This window comes from Mobula birostris, chromosome 32 (assembly GCF_030028105.1).
Source record: "Mobula birostris isolate sMobBir1 chromosome 32, sMobBir1.hap1, whole genome shotgun sequence".
Taxonomy (NCBI): domain Eukaryota; kingdom Metazoa; phylum Chordata; class Chondrichthyes; order Myliobatiformes; family Myliobatidae; genus Mobula; species Mobula birostris.
In genome coordinates, this window is record NC_092401.1 from 14,586,165 (window position 1) to 14,601,003 (window position 14,839).

The window sequence follows — 14,839 nt, forward strand, 5'->3', positions numbered from 1 at the left end:
TCATGGGCACTTGCCTCCACAGTATCCAGGACATCTTCAAGCAGCGATGCCACCAAGAGGTGCAGTCCATCATTAAGGACCTCCGTCACCCTTGTTCTCATTGCTACCATCAGCAAGGAGGTACAGAAGCCTGAAGGCACATACTCAATGATTTAGCAACAGCGTTTTCCCTTCTGTCATCTAATTTCTAAAGGGATATTGAACCCATGAATGCTACCTCCCTATATAAAAGTTGCTGGTGAACGCAGCAGTCCAGGCAGCATCTCTAGGAAGAGGTACAGTTGACGTTTCGGGCCGAGACCCTTCGTCAGGACTAACTGAAGGAAGAGCTAGTAAGAGGTTTGAAAGTGGGAGGGGGAGGGGGAGATCCGAAATGATAGGAGAAGACAGGAGGGGGAGGGATGAAGCCAAGAGCGGAACAGTTGATTGGCAAAAGGGATATGACAGGATCATAGGACAGGAGGCCTAGGGAGAAAGAAAAGGGGGAGAGGGGGATAAAGCCCAGAGGATGGGGAGGGGGTATAGTGAGGGGGACAGAGGGAGAAAAAGAATGTTTGTATATAAATAAAGAGGGGGAGGTGGGGCATTAGCGGAAGTTTGAGAAGTTAATGTTCCCTTTTGCCAATCAACTGTCCAGCTCTTGGCTCCATCTCTCCCCCTCCTCTTGGGTCCTCTACCAGAGGCCTGGAAACTTGAGGGTTTGGTGCAGTATCCTTGCCGTTACATCCTTGCATGCAACGAGAGCTGTGTAACTCATCTCCTTCTACCTTAGGCCACAAACTTATCAATCACCCCTGCTGTGGACCAGCTAGAGGGCCAAGATGCTCTCGTTACATGCACGTGCAGTTCAACTCTTTGAGTGATAACGCAGAAATTTGAAGTTAATAACTCATCTCCTCCTACCTTAGGCCGCAAAGTTATCAATCACCCCTGCTGTGGACCACTTCTACAAAGAAGGGATCCATATGCTCCATGACCACTGGACTAAGTGTGCACATTTAGGAGGGGACTATGTTGAAAAATAAATGTGCTAGGTTTTCTAAAATTGACTCCTTCTACCCTAAGCTACGAACTTATCAATCACCCCTCGTACAGTTTGATAGTAATGCAGTAGTATTGGTAACGTTCTAATTTGTACTGCATTTCATTTAAATACATAATTTATTATTCAGTTAATCTTCTTCATACCTTTCTCACTCTTTCCATGAAAGTCTGGCTAATTGGGGCAGCAGTTTAACTGGACCGAGATATACCGGAGCTGATGTGTCCCAATTATCAGAATCCACTGTACTGCTAAAACCTCAACCGTAGCAACCTGTGGTCACTTTCGATGATAATTTTGTCAGCATCTTTAGTAAACACTGATACAAGGCACACATTAAATATTCTAGAGTTGGTCATCCTTCGAAGCACAATCATTCATTCTGTCCCACCCAATTTTTAACTATCTGCTAACTATAAATCTGCTAGTCAAAGTAGTTTGGGTTCCTTTTTATGTTAACTATGATTCTAATCTTATTTTCTCCCCCTATTTTCCCTCTTTAGTCCCCGCTCAGATTATGGTATTTATCTCAGTTCTTGCTGGAAGGATTCATCTGATGTGTATCCTAATTACATCCCTCCTGTGTCATTGACCTTTCTCTCTCTCCTAACATCGAAGTTGCTCCTACTTTGGTTCTTTCACATGTGGACTTTGCTTGTGGCTGAAAACTTTCTCCTTCAAGGATAAACTATTTCTGGCATGATGTGCTTGTTAAGTCCATAAATTCATCAAGTGTGTTGTAACAGCCCACTGTTAGACACACTGCACAGTATAGTTGCTGGGGGTGGGGAGACAATGCTGTGGGGGAACATTATTATTTAGTCATGATGAATAGTATACTCAAAATTCATGCACTGTTTATATGTTATCGTGACATTTAAAGTGTACATAAGGGTGTGCAACAAAATTGTCGAAGTATTTGAGGTTGGTGACCAGTGGTGTTCTGTAGGAATCTATTCTGGGACCCCTCCTCTGTGATTTTTATAAATGACCAGGATGAAGAAGGGTGGGTTATTAAGTTTGCTGATGACATAAAGGGTTGGGGCATTGTGGATAGTCTGGAGGGCTGTCAGAGGTTACGGGATATTGATAGGATACAGAGCTGGGCTGAGAAGTGGCAGGTGAGATCAACCCAGGTTAAGTGCTACTTATTGGAAGCAGTAGTATACAGGCCTCCAAACAGCAGCCACGGTGTAGATTACATATCACAGCAGGAGGTAGAAAAGGTGTGTCAGAAGGGCAATGTCATGATAATCGTTGGGGATTTTAACATAAAAGTGGATTGGGAAAACCAGGCTAGTACTGGACCTCAAGAGAGAGAATTTGTAGAATGTCTAAGGGATGGCTTTTTAGAACAGCTTGCTGTTGAACCTACTAGGGAATCAGCTATGCTGGATTGGGTGTTGTGCAATAATTCAGAGGTGATAAGAGAGCTTAAGGTTAAGGAACCCTTAGGGAACAGTGATCACAATATGATCGAGTTCACTTTGAAATTTGAATTTTGAGAAGGAGAAACTAAATTCCAATGTGTCGGTAATTCAGTGGAATAAAGGAAATTACAATGGCATGAGAGGGGAACTGACCAAAATTGACTGGAAAGGGACACCAGCAGGAAGGACAGCAGACCAGCAAAGGTTGAAGTTTCTGCAAAAAATGAGGGAAGTGTAAGACAAATATATTCCAAATAAGAAGAAATTTTCAAATGGAAGAAGGACACTACTGTGGCTGACAAGCCCAGAGCCAAAGTAAAAGCAAAAAAGAGAGCATACAAGAAAGCCAAAGCTAGTGGGAAGATAGAGGATTGGGAAGCTTTTAAAAACTTGCAGAAGGAAACTAAGGTCACTAGGAAGGAGAAGATGAATTATGAAATGAAGCTTGCGACTAATATCAAAGAAGATACTAAAAGCTTTTTTAAGTATATATGGGTAAAAGAGAGTTGAGGGTAAATATAGGACCAATAGAAAAAGGACGCTGGAGATATTGTAATGAGAGATGCAGAAATGGCAGAGGAACTGAATGCATATTTTGCATCAGCCTTCACAGTGGAAGACATCTGCAGTATACTGGACATTCAAGAGCGTCAGGAAAGTGAAGTAGGTGCAGTGAAAATTATGACTGAGAAGGTGCTTGGGAAGCTTAATGGTCTGAGGGTGGATAAATCTCCTGGACCTGATGGTATGCACCCTCTGGTTCTAAAGAAAGTAGCTGGGGAGATTGCAGAGGCATTAACAATGATCTTTCAAGAATCGATAGATTCTGGCATTGTACCGGATGACTAGAAAATTACAAACATTACTCCGCTTTTTAAGAAGGGTGGGAAGCAGTAGAAAGGAAAGTAAGGACCTGTTAACATCAGTGGTTGGGAAGTTGTTGGAATCGATCGTTAGGGATGAGATTACGGAGTACCTGGACGCACATGACAAGATAGGCCAAAGCCAGTATGGTTTCCTGAACGGAAGATTCTGTTTGACTAACCTACTGTAATTTTTTGAGGAAATTACAAGCAGAGTAGACAAAGGAGATGCAGTAGATGTGATGTACTTGGAGTTTCAGAAGGCCTTTGACATGGTGCCGCACATGAGGCTGCTTAGCAAGATAAAAGCTCATGGAATTACAGGGAAGTTACTAGCATGGGTGGAGCATTGGCTGATCGGCAGAAAACATAGAGTGGGAATAAAGGGATCCTATTCTGACTGGCTACTGGTTACCAGTGGAGTTCCACAGGGGTCGGTGTTGGGACCGCTGCTTTTTTACGATGTATGTCAATGATTTGGACTATGGGATTAATAGATTTGTGGCTGAATTTGCCAATGATACAAAGATAGGTGGAGGAGCGAGTGGTGTTGAGGAAACAGAGAACCTGCAGAGATGCTTAGATAGTTTAGGGGAATGGGCAAAGAAGTGGCAAATGAAATACAGTGTTGGAAAGTGTATGGTCATGCACTTTGTGGAAGAAATAAACAGGCAGACTATTACTTAGATGGGGAGAGAACTCAATATGCAGAGATGCAAAGGGACTTAGGAGTCCTTGTACAGGATAACTTAAAGGTTAATCTCCAGGTTGAGTTGGTGGTGAAGAAGGTGAATACAATGTTGGCATTCATTTCTAGAGGTATAGAATATAAGTGCAGGGATGTAATGTTGAGGCTCTATAAGGCACTCGTATTGTGTGCAGTTTTGGGCTCCTTATTTTAGAAAGGATATACTGACATTGGAGAGGGTTCAAAGAAGACTCACAAGAAAGATTCCAGGAATGAAAGGAATACCGTATGAGGAACGTCTGGCAGCTCTTGGGCTGTATTCCCTGGAGTTCAGGAGAATGAGGGTGTATCTCATGGAAACACTCCGAATGTTAAAAGGCCTGAACAGATTAGATATGGCAAAGTTATTTCCCATGGTAGGGGTGTCTTCGACAAGAGGGCACAACCTCAGGATTGAAGGATGTCCATTTAGAACAGAGATGCGGAGAAATTACTTTAGTCAGAGGGTAATAAAGCTGTGGAATTTGTTGCTGCGAGCGGCTATGGAGGATAAGCGAGATCTTGGGGTCCATGTCCATAGGATGCTCAAAGTTGCTGGGCAGGTTGACAGTATTGTTAAGAAGACATACGGTGTGATGGCATTCATCAGCCATAGGATTGAGTTCAAGAGCTGTGAGGTAATGTTACAGTTATGTAAGACCTTGGTCAGACCCCATTTGGACTAATGTGTTCAGTTGTGTTCACCTCACTACAGGAAGGATGTGGATAATATGGAAAAAGTTCAGAGGAGATTTACAAGGATGTTGTCTGGATTGGGGAGCATGCCTTCTGAGAATAGGTTGAATGAACTTGGCCTTTTCTACTTGGAGCGACAGAGAATGAGAGGTAACCTGATAGAGGTGTATAAGATGATGAAAGGAATTGATCCTGTGGATAGCCAGAGGCTTTTCCCAGGGTTGAAATGGCTAACATGAGGGGGCATAGTTTTAAGGTGCTTGGAAGTAGGTACAGAGGGGATGTCAGAGGCAAGTTTTTCAAACAGAGAGTGGTGGGTGTGTGGAATGCACTGCTGGCAATGGTGGTGGAGGCGAATACAATAGTGTCTTTTAAGAGCCTCTTAGAAAGGTACATGGAGCTTAGAAAAATCAACAGCTATGTGTCGGTAGTTTCTAAAGTAGGTTACATGGTCGGCACAAAATTGTGGGCTGAAGGGCCTGTAATGTGCTGTAGATTTCTATGTTCTATGTTTGAAATATCAGCTCTTGTGTACTTTAATTTCCTGTAGTGAGTTAATCAGGGAGAATAATTTATAAAAGCTGTAAATACAACCAAAACATCAATTTTAGCCAAAATTATATTTGCATTTTAATAGATGCACAATGAAAGGCGATTAACAAGATCAATTTTGAATGCGAGAAAGCCACTGCACAATTACAATTCTAGTAGTTGTCCATGGTATAAGCAAGTTCTTTTTCTGGAGTCCATTCTAGTCACTGTCTCTGCCATTGAAGACACCAAAAGCCTTCATTGCCTGTTCATTGTGAGGAGGGTACTTCTACCTAAAACCTTAAACTTTATTTCTCTTTCCTGTGATACTGCCTAAATTTCTAAGCATTTACAATCTTTCAAGTTTTAATCTGATGGTTAGTTCTCTGACTAGTTCTCCGTAGCCTTCAGAGATTACGCATATGGAAAAAAAAGTTGGGCACTTACTTTGGCTGCTTCTCAACACTCACAGCAGTAACCTGAAACATTGTGTGCGCTCAGATACATAAAAGCTTTGGTATATACAGTACAAGTTCCCTAACTTGCACTTGCATTGATTTGCAACATACACAACCTCTGAACTTCAACAGAGAGCTAATCAGAGGACGAGAGGCTCTTTAGCTCATTGCTACTTAAATAGTGATCAAAAGTGGCATTTGAATCTACCTTTGTAAGCCTTCTTTCTGATTTTAATGCATTTAAATCAGAAAGATGGCTAACAAAACATCGTTTAATATCACTGACGTAGAATGCAATCAGTCCCTTGACATTTTTAATTGGTAACAAATAATCAGTTTACAGGATGGATTTGACGAATCCAGTAATTTTTGGGTTACAGCTGCAATACCCAGTCAATAATCTAAGGAACTGATATACCAGCATACTGTCTTTTGCAGACCCTTATTGGATTTGACATTAGCATGTCACTGTTAAATTATATTGTCGGACCATACCCTGGCTATTGAACCACATGTATATTTTAGGACAGCCAACTTTAACATTAATCACGCTGTGATAAAATCAGTAACCTGCCATCGTAATAATGCTTTGACAACTTATTACAGATTAATAACTTGGAAATAGCTTCTTCTGGATGCTGTTTCTAATCAGTTAATGAGCATCCAGTGCCAGTGGACTGAATGCCCGAGGTAGTTTTGTCATGTTTATTTCAGGTACCTGTGTCTCCAGTTCCAGCACTCTATGCCTCAGCTCTCGCAGTTCAGCTTGTGCCTGGGCTTCACTAAATCGCACGGTCATCAGCTCATTGTGTAGCTCATTTGTGGCATTCTTCTTTGGAGAATCCTTCCACCGACCGCCAGTTCGTGCAAGGTGCCGCTGAAAGCATTTCAGTTCAACGTGAGTACTACTCCAGGGCACATTTTAATACAACATGTCCTGTTGGCCTGGTGCTGTTTAGATCATCTGATTTAGAAACGCCAATTACATGTTAATTACTCTAAAATGTGTAACGCAAGACACAGGATGTTGGAAGCTCCCACTAGTAGGACCAGACCTCGCTTACCTGCCAGTGTTCATCCAAATCTTTCACCTGCTGGTGCAGCTCTTTCATAGAATTCACTGCCTCTGCCTCACGTAGTTTCAGTGCCTTTAACTCCTCTTGCAAACGTACTATGTTATTTTCATCAGGAAGCAAATTGTTCCTCTGAAATAGATCAAAAGGGTGGCTTACAAACACATAGCCTGGGCCAACGATAACCAATATCTTACACATTTTTGATAGTTTTGTTGAATCTCTCCTCCTGACTTACATACCGTGTACCAAACAGATCGCCAATGCTCCCAGTCTTACATCCACAGACTCAGGATGGCGCGAGGGAGACCTAGGCTCAGTTCTGACCTCTGGTGCTGTCTGTGTGGAGCTTACACACTCTCCCTCCGTCAGCATGGATCACATACTGGAAGCTCTGATTTCCGTCCACATCCCAAAGATACGTGGGTTGGTAGGTTGATTTGCTACTGCAAATTGCCCCCAGTGCACAGGTGAGAGTAGAATCTGAAGGTGTAGTGGTGTGTGTGTGTGTGTGTGTGTGTGTGTATGTGTGTGTTTGTGTGTGTGCATGCGCGTGTGTATGTGTGTGTGTGTGCGGGGGGGGGGAACATGCGACTTCTCTCTGCGAGTGCCTAATTATCTGTTCACAGACCCACAAGCTGTAGAACATTCAGATTTGATCTTGTACAAGTTTCTGCTTTGTAGCAAGGACTATGTAATGGAGCACAGCAGTTAATAGGCCTTGTCAATATCATTACAAAAAAAGGTAGGTTTTCTCCAGTTTTGTATTGATTTGCAGTTCAGTACATTGAATCCCCATCACTTTCTCTGATAATACTGAAATCCAATCTACTCTAATTATTGGATGGGTTAGTATCTATTCTAATATCTGAAGATCAAACTCATAGACAGTTTAAAAACGCAAACAACAGGAATTCCGCAGATGCTGGAAATTCAAGCAACACACATAAAAGTTGCTGGTGAACGCAGCAGGCCAGGCAGCATCTCTAGGAAGAGGTGCAGTCGACGTTTCAGGCCGAGACACTTCGTCAAGACTAACTGAAGGAAGAATGAGTAAGGGATTTGAAAGTTGGAGGGGGAGGGGGAGATCCAAAATAATAGGAGAAGACAGGAGGGGGAGGGATGGAGCCAAGAGCTGGACAGGTGATAGGCAAAAGGGATACGAGAGGATCATGAGACCACCGCATCTGCTCTCAGGATGAGGCTTTTCATTCTAGAACGAGGGAGATGTCTTCCTTTTTTAAAGAAAGGAACTTCCCTTCCTCCACTATCAACTCTGCTCTTAAATGCATCTCCCCAATTTCACGTACATCTGCTCTCACTCCATCCTCCCGCCACCCACTAGGAATAGGGTTCCCCTGGTCCTCACCTACCACCCCACCAGCCTCCGGGTCCAACATATTATTCTCCGTAACTTCCGCCACCTCCAACGGGATCCCACCACTAAGCACATCTTTCCCTCCCCCCCCCTCTGCATTCCGCAGGGATCGCTCCCTACGCGACTCCCTTGTCCATTCATCCCCCCCATCCCTCCCCACTGATCTCCCTCCTGGCACTTATCCGTGTAAGCGGAACAAGTGCTACACATGCCCTTACACTTCCTCCCTTACCACCATTCAGGGCCCCAAACAGTCCTTCCAGGTGAGGCAACACTTCACCTGTGAGTTGGCTGGGGTGATATACTGCGTCCGGTGCTCCCGATGTGGCCTTTTACATATTGGCGAGACCCGACGCAGACTGGGAGACCGCTTTGCTGAACACCTACGCTCTGTCCGCCAGAGAAAGCAGGATCTCCCAGTGGCCACACATTTTAATTCCACATCCCATTCCCATTCTGACATGTCTATCCACGGCCTCCTCTACTGTAAAGATGAAGCCACACTCAGGTTGGAGGAACAACGCCTTATATTCCGTCTGGGTAGCCTCCAACCTGATGGCATGAACATCGACTTCTCTAACTTCTGCTAATGCCCCACCTCCCCCTCGTACCCCATCTGTTCCTTATTTTTATACACACATTCTTTCTCTCACTCTCCTTTTTCTCCCTCTGTCCCTCTGAATATACCCCTTGCCCATCCTCTGGGTCCCCCCCCCCAACTTTCTTCCAGGACCTCCTGTCCCATGATCCTCTCGTATCCCTTTTGCCAATCACCTGTCCAGCTCTTGGCTCCATCCCTCCCCCTCCTGTCTTCTCCTGTCATTTTGGATCTCCCCCTCCCCCTCCAACTTTCAAATCCCTTACTAACTCTTCCTTCAGTTAGTCCTGATGAAGGGTCTCGGCCTGAAACGTCGACTGCACCTCTTCCTAGAGATGCTGCCTGGCCTGCTGGGTTCACCAGCAACTTTTATGTGTGTTGCTCATAGTCAGTTTTCCTAGTATCTGCAGAGCTCCACTGGGCCCTTCACCTGGGGAATTCTGATCAACCTAATTGAGAATTTTTGTTTCTGAAGCACATACTTCTTTTTTTCACAGTAAACTGGGATAATTCTAAAGCATGAAAAACTAAAAAATGATAAACTGAAATGTCTCCAATTCAAAGTTTTCATCCCCCTTTGCTCAGTACTTAATTGAACCACCCCTCGCAACTTACCCGAAAAGCCAGTAGTCTTTTTGGGTAAGTCTCCATTAGCTTTGCACAACTTGATGGAGCAAAATTTGACCATTCTTACTTGCAGACTTGCTCAAGCAATGCCAGGTTAGTTGGGGATCAGCAGTGGACGGCAATTCTGAGATCCTGCCAGAGATGTTCAATTGGGTTAAGGTTAACACCCTCACTGGGCCACTCAAGGACATGAATTTTCTTCATTTGAAGCCACCTCATGGATGCTCTGGCAGTGTGCTTCCGGTCGTCATCCTGCTGAAAGACAAACCTTCCACGCACCCCCCCCCACCCCCAGATTAAGCTTTCTGGCACAAGCTGGCAGGTTTTTATCCAGCATCTCTCTGTATTCAGCAGCATTCATCTCCCCATCAATTGCGACCATATTTCCTGTCCCTGATGCTGAAAATTATCTCCGTAGCATGATACTAACCCCGCCATTCTTTAAAGTAGGAATGGTGTTACTAGGCTGATGTGCAGTATTAGATTTACGCCACGGGTACCACTTAGTGTTGAGGCCAAAAAATTTTACTTTAGTCTCATCCGACCACAAGACCTTCTTCCACATCTTTTCAGTGCATTCTAAGTGACACTTTGCAAAGTGTTTATGGGTAAGGATATGCCTTTTATTTTTAGCCAGGGCTTCTTCCTTAGCACTCTTCCATAAATACCCTTTTCGTGCAAAGCCTTGAACGTTGGAAGCCATGAACTTCATCTCCAGTTGCAGCCACTGACTTCTGCAGCACACTCAGACTGACTGTTGGTGTCACAGTGGTCTCCTTTACAAGTGACATTATTCTCTGGTGACTAAGTTGAGAGAGGCAACCTGACCTAGACAGTGTGGCTGTGGCTTCATATTTTTTCATGAAAGAATGCACTGATCTCTGGGGTATGATCAGGGCCTTTGAGATGGTCCTGTATCCTCCCCCAGATTTCTGCTTCTCAGTTATCATTTCCCTGACTTGTCTTGAATAGTCTTGTCTTCATTTTGGTTTGGTCTTTTGAAAATGTACCACACTATTGGATTTTACCGAGAAAGGGGGTATTTACTCTTATGAATTCATTGAAAACAGGTGATGCACCAATATTCTACATCAACAAATTGGGTGAGTTGGTAAGGTAATATACATTATTGCATCTGAAGGAAGTTACTGCAGTAATTACAAAGGTGATGAATACTTTCTTAGCCTTACAATTTGGTTTTAATTTTTTTTTGTAAATTGTTGAGATTTTAGAATTTTACATTGATTTCACATTATGCACCATATTTTGTAGATTAGCTCAAAAATCCTACTACAATTTATTTTCAATTTAGAAAATGAGACAGTAAAATGTGAAAATAGCTCTGGGGGTTGAATACTTTTCCCAAGCACTGCATTTATCCTGCCTTGAGGATCATGGTGCAAGTTAGCCGTCTCAAAGGGTAATTCCAGCGTGTTGGGGGTGGGGGATCTCACTTTTACAATACATACATACATACCGATAAACGGCTTCTATCAGTTCATTCTAGCAGTTGGCTGACCCTTACTGCCTTGTCCTTGCACAAGAATGAAGACACCACTCCGTTTCAAAACAATCCACTGAATAATCAAAGACTGCACCAAAAATAGACTTGGCTTCAATAGATTTTGTTTAGCCACAAGTGTGTGCAACTTGATAATAGCACTTCAAACTTTGGTCTGCTGTGAGTGGCAAAATGCAAGAAGCCTTTTGTAGGAAATGGGTGCTTTTTGACACAGCCACAGACCAAATCCTCCTTCACATTTCTGGCTAATATTAAGTACATTTAACTTATTTGGTAAGGGCCAAGATCTGCTGTTTTTTTTGTTATTCAAGAACACAATGATTCACATTCGCTGAATTGGTATATTTTGGAGTGAGCTAGAATTGGATTTATCAGTCTTTAGTTACAATTAATTCTGAGCCACAAATTTGTGGAATTGCAACAGGACACCTAGGGCCCTCGTGAAACCAGGGACCAATGCTTGACTTACTTCATCAATGAAATATGCTGCTGTGAACCTTTGGAAAAACACGTGCAACAACCTGAGCATCTCATAATTGAAACAAACCGACTATGTTGCAGGCAGAAACCATATGTTAAAAAGGCAGATTGATATTTAATTCCTGTTACTGATAACTGAGGGAAGTTTCGACAACTATTCATAATGTGTCATCAAAGTCAAAGTTATACAGCAGAGAAACATGGCCCTTCAGTCTATCACATCTATGCTAATCAAGCTGCCTCCCAGAACTACAGTCATTTGTCTGATTTCAGCATATAACCCTCTAAACTGTTCCTATCCATGTACCTGTCTAAATACCATTCAACCATTGTAATTGTTCCTGCCTCTATCACCTTCTGTATGATTAACTGCCTCTATTACTAATCTGCCAGATGTCCGTGCATTGTGAAACAACTATGCCAACTTTCTGTTTCCTTGCAAGTCGAACAAAATAACACAAGTCACTCAGAAATCCGAGGTGACTTACAACTCACTGATTTGGCTCCCTCGGATGTACTGCATATTAAGGTACATTACATATTGTCTCCCCAAATAGTTCTTGATATTTAGTAAGAGAACTGCAAGAAAAAAGTATTTGGGGAGACAAGCAAGGCAAAAGAAATCAAGATGAAAGTTGAAATGCAACATAATGTAGAGGAACAGAAGTCCTTGAAATGTATGTTCATACATCCCTTGAGAATGTGTGAAATAGCAAAGAAGATACGTAAACATGAGAAAATCTACAGATGCTGGAAATCCAAAGCAACACACACAAAATGCTGGAGGAACTCAGCCGATCAGGCAGCATCTCTGGAAATGAATAAACAGCTGATGCTTCAGGCCCAGACCCTTCTTCAGAACTGGAAAGGAAGGGGAAAGACACCGGAATGAAATGTGGAGCTGGGGGTGGGGGTGGGGAAGGAGGCTAGCTAGAAGGTGACAGGTGAAGCCATGTGGTAGGAAAGGCAAAGGGCTGGCGAGGAAGGAATCTGACAGGAGAGTGAACCATGTGAAAAGGAAGGAGGAGGGGACCCAGGGGGAGGTGGTAGGCAGATGAGGTAAGAGGCCAGAGAGAGAATAGAAAAAGAGAGAAGGGGAGTGATTAATTTTTAAAATTGGAAGAAGTCCTTGATTTTCATGCTATCAGGTTGGAGGTTACCCAAGGTAAGGTGTTGCACTTCACCCGGAGGGTGGCTTCATTGTGGAACAAGAGGACATGTCAGAATAGGAATGGGAATGGGAATCAGAACTAAAATATTTGGCTTTTGGCAGATGGAGTGGAGGTGTTCAAGGAAATGGTCCCCTAATTTATGACGAGTCTCACCAAAGTAGAGAAGGCTGCATCGGGAGCACCAGACGCAATAGACGACACCAGGGGATTTGCAAATGAAGTGTTGCTTCACTTGGAAGGACAGTTTGGGGCCCTGAATGGAGGTGAGGGATGAGATGAATGGGCAGGTGCGGCACTCTGTCCATTTACAGGGATAAATGCCAGGAGGGAAATTAGTGGGATAAATGGACAAGGAGATCATGGAGAGAGTGATCCCTGTGGAAAGTGGAGAGAGGCAGGAGGTAAAGATATGTTTGGTGGTAGGATCCCTCTGGAGATGGTAGAAGTTGCGGAAATTGATGTGTTGGATGCAGAGGCTCGTGGGGTGGTAGGTAAGGACAAGAGGAACTCTATCATTGTTAAGGCGGTGGGAAGATGGGGTGCGGGCAGACATTTGGGAAATGGAGAAGATGTGAGAGACAGTAGCATCAATGGTGGAGTAAGGAAAACTGTTCTCTGAAGGAGGAGGATTTCTCTGTCATCTAGAAAGGAAAGCTGCATCCTGGAACAGATGTGCCAGAGACAAAGGAACTGAGAAAATGGAACAGCATTTTAACAGGAGACAGGGTGGGAAGGGGTACAGTCAAGATAACCACACGAATTGGGAGGTTTATAAATGATGTCGGTTGACAGATTACCTCCAGAGATGAAGACAGAGATTGAGAAAAGTGTTAAGAGCAGGGGGTGTCAGAAATGGACCATGAAGTTAAGGGGAGGGAGGAAGTTGGAGGCAAAGTTGATGAAATTGACGAGCTGAGCATGGATGCCTGAAGCAGCATCAATGCAGTCATCAACACACTGGAGGAAGAGTTGGGGAGCATTTCCCGGGAAGGCTTGAAACATTGACTGTTCCACATAGCCAACGAAAATGCAGGATACTTGTCTTCATTGCCTGAGATGTGAAAACAGAAGTCGCAGGGTAGTCAAGCTACAACCATATAAAACACTAGTTAGGCCACAGCTACAGTGCTGCACAATGTTTTGTGCACAACATTACAGGAAGGATGTGACTGCACCAGAGATGAGATTTATCAAGATATTGCTCAGGCTAGTGAAGCTTAGACTTGAGGGAAATTTGGTTAGATCTGTATTGTTTTCTGAAGAGGCCAAGGGTTTTATTTTGATGTGTACACATATATAAAGCTGGGATGCCCAAGACCTTTGCACAGAACTGTATTTGTCAGTACCTGTAAAAAGTATTCATGCTCCTTGCAAGTTTTCATGTTTTATTGTTTTACAACTTTGAATCAGTGGATTTAATTTGGCTTTTTTGACACCGATTACAGAAAAAGACATTTCATGTCAAAGTGAAAACAGATCTCGACAAAGTGATCTAAATTAATTACAAATATAAAATAAAATAATTGATTGCATATATACTCACACCATTCAAATCAGCTACAGTAGATACACTTTTGGCAGCAATTACAGCCTTGAGTCTGTGTGAATAGGCCTCTATCAGCTTTGCACATCTGGACACTGCAATTTTCCCCATATTCTTCTTTACAAAAGCACTCAAGCTCTGTCAGACTACATGGGAATCATGAGTGAACAGCTCTTTTCAAGTCCAGACACAAATTCTCAATTGGATTGAGGTCTGGTCTCTGACTTGGCCTCTTTAGGACATTAACTTTGCTATTTTGAAGCCATTCCTGTGTAGATTTGGCTTTATGCTTGGGGTCATTGTCTTGCAGGAAAACAAATCTTCTCCCAAGTCACTGTTCTTTTACAGACTGCATCAGGTTTTCCTCCAGGATTTCCCTGTATTTTGTTGCATTCATTCTACCCTCTACTTTCACAAGCCTTCCAGGGCCTGCTGCAGTGAAGTATCCCCACAGCATGACACAGCCACCACCATGCTTCACAGTTGGCTGGGTGTGTTTTTGATGATTGTGCAGTGTCTGGTTTAAGCCAAACATCATGTTTAGTGTGATGATCAAAAAGCTCAATTTTGCTTTCATCAGACTCTTCTTAACAGCTGATTTCAGAGTCTCCCACATGACTTCTGGCAAACTCTGTCTGAGAATTCATGAGTTATTTTCAACCTTGGCTTTCTCTTTGCCCCTTTCCCATAAACTATGAC

The 14,839-nt window shown here is 43.2% G+C and overlaps 1 protein-coding gene across 10 annotated transcripts in view; it reads right to left on the reverse strand.

The window, feature by feature from the left end:
• The window catches only part of LOC140191247 (EVI5-like protein), a 265,130-nt gene that overhangs the window by 72,976 nt on the left and 177,315 nt on the right, over positions 1-14,839 (reverse strand). For all 10 annotated transcript variants that reach the window (XM_072248473.1, XM_072248481.1, XM_072248479.1 and 7 more), the window contains 2 exons: positions 6,812-6,952; positions 6,466-6,624 (listed from right to left, as the gene is read on the reverse strand). In XM_072248473.1, coding sequence (XP_072104574.1) covers positions 6,466-6,624; positions 6,812-6,952 — 300 coding nt within the window. The remainder of the gene's footprint in view (positions 1-6,465; positions 6,625-6,811; positions 6,953-14,839) is intronic.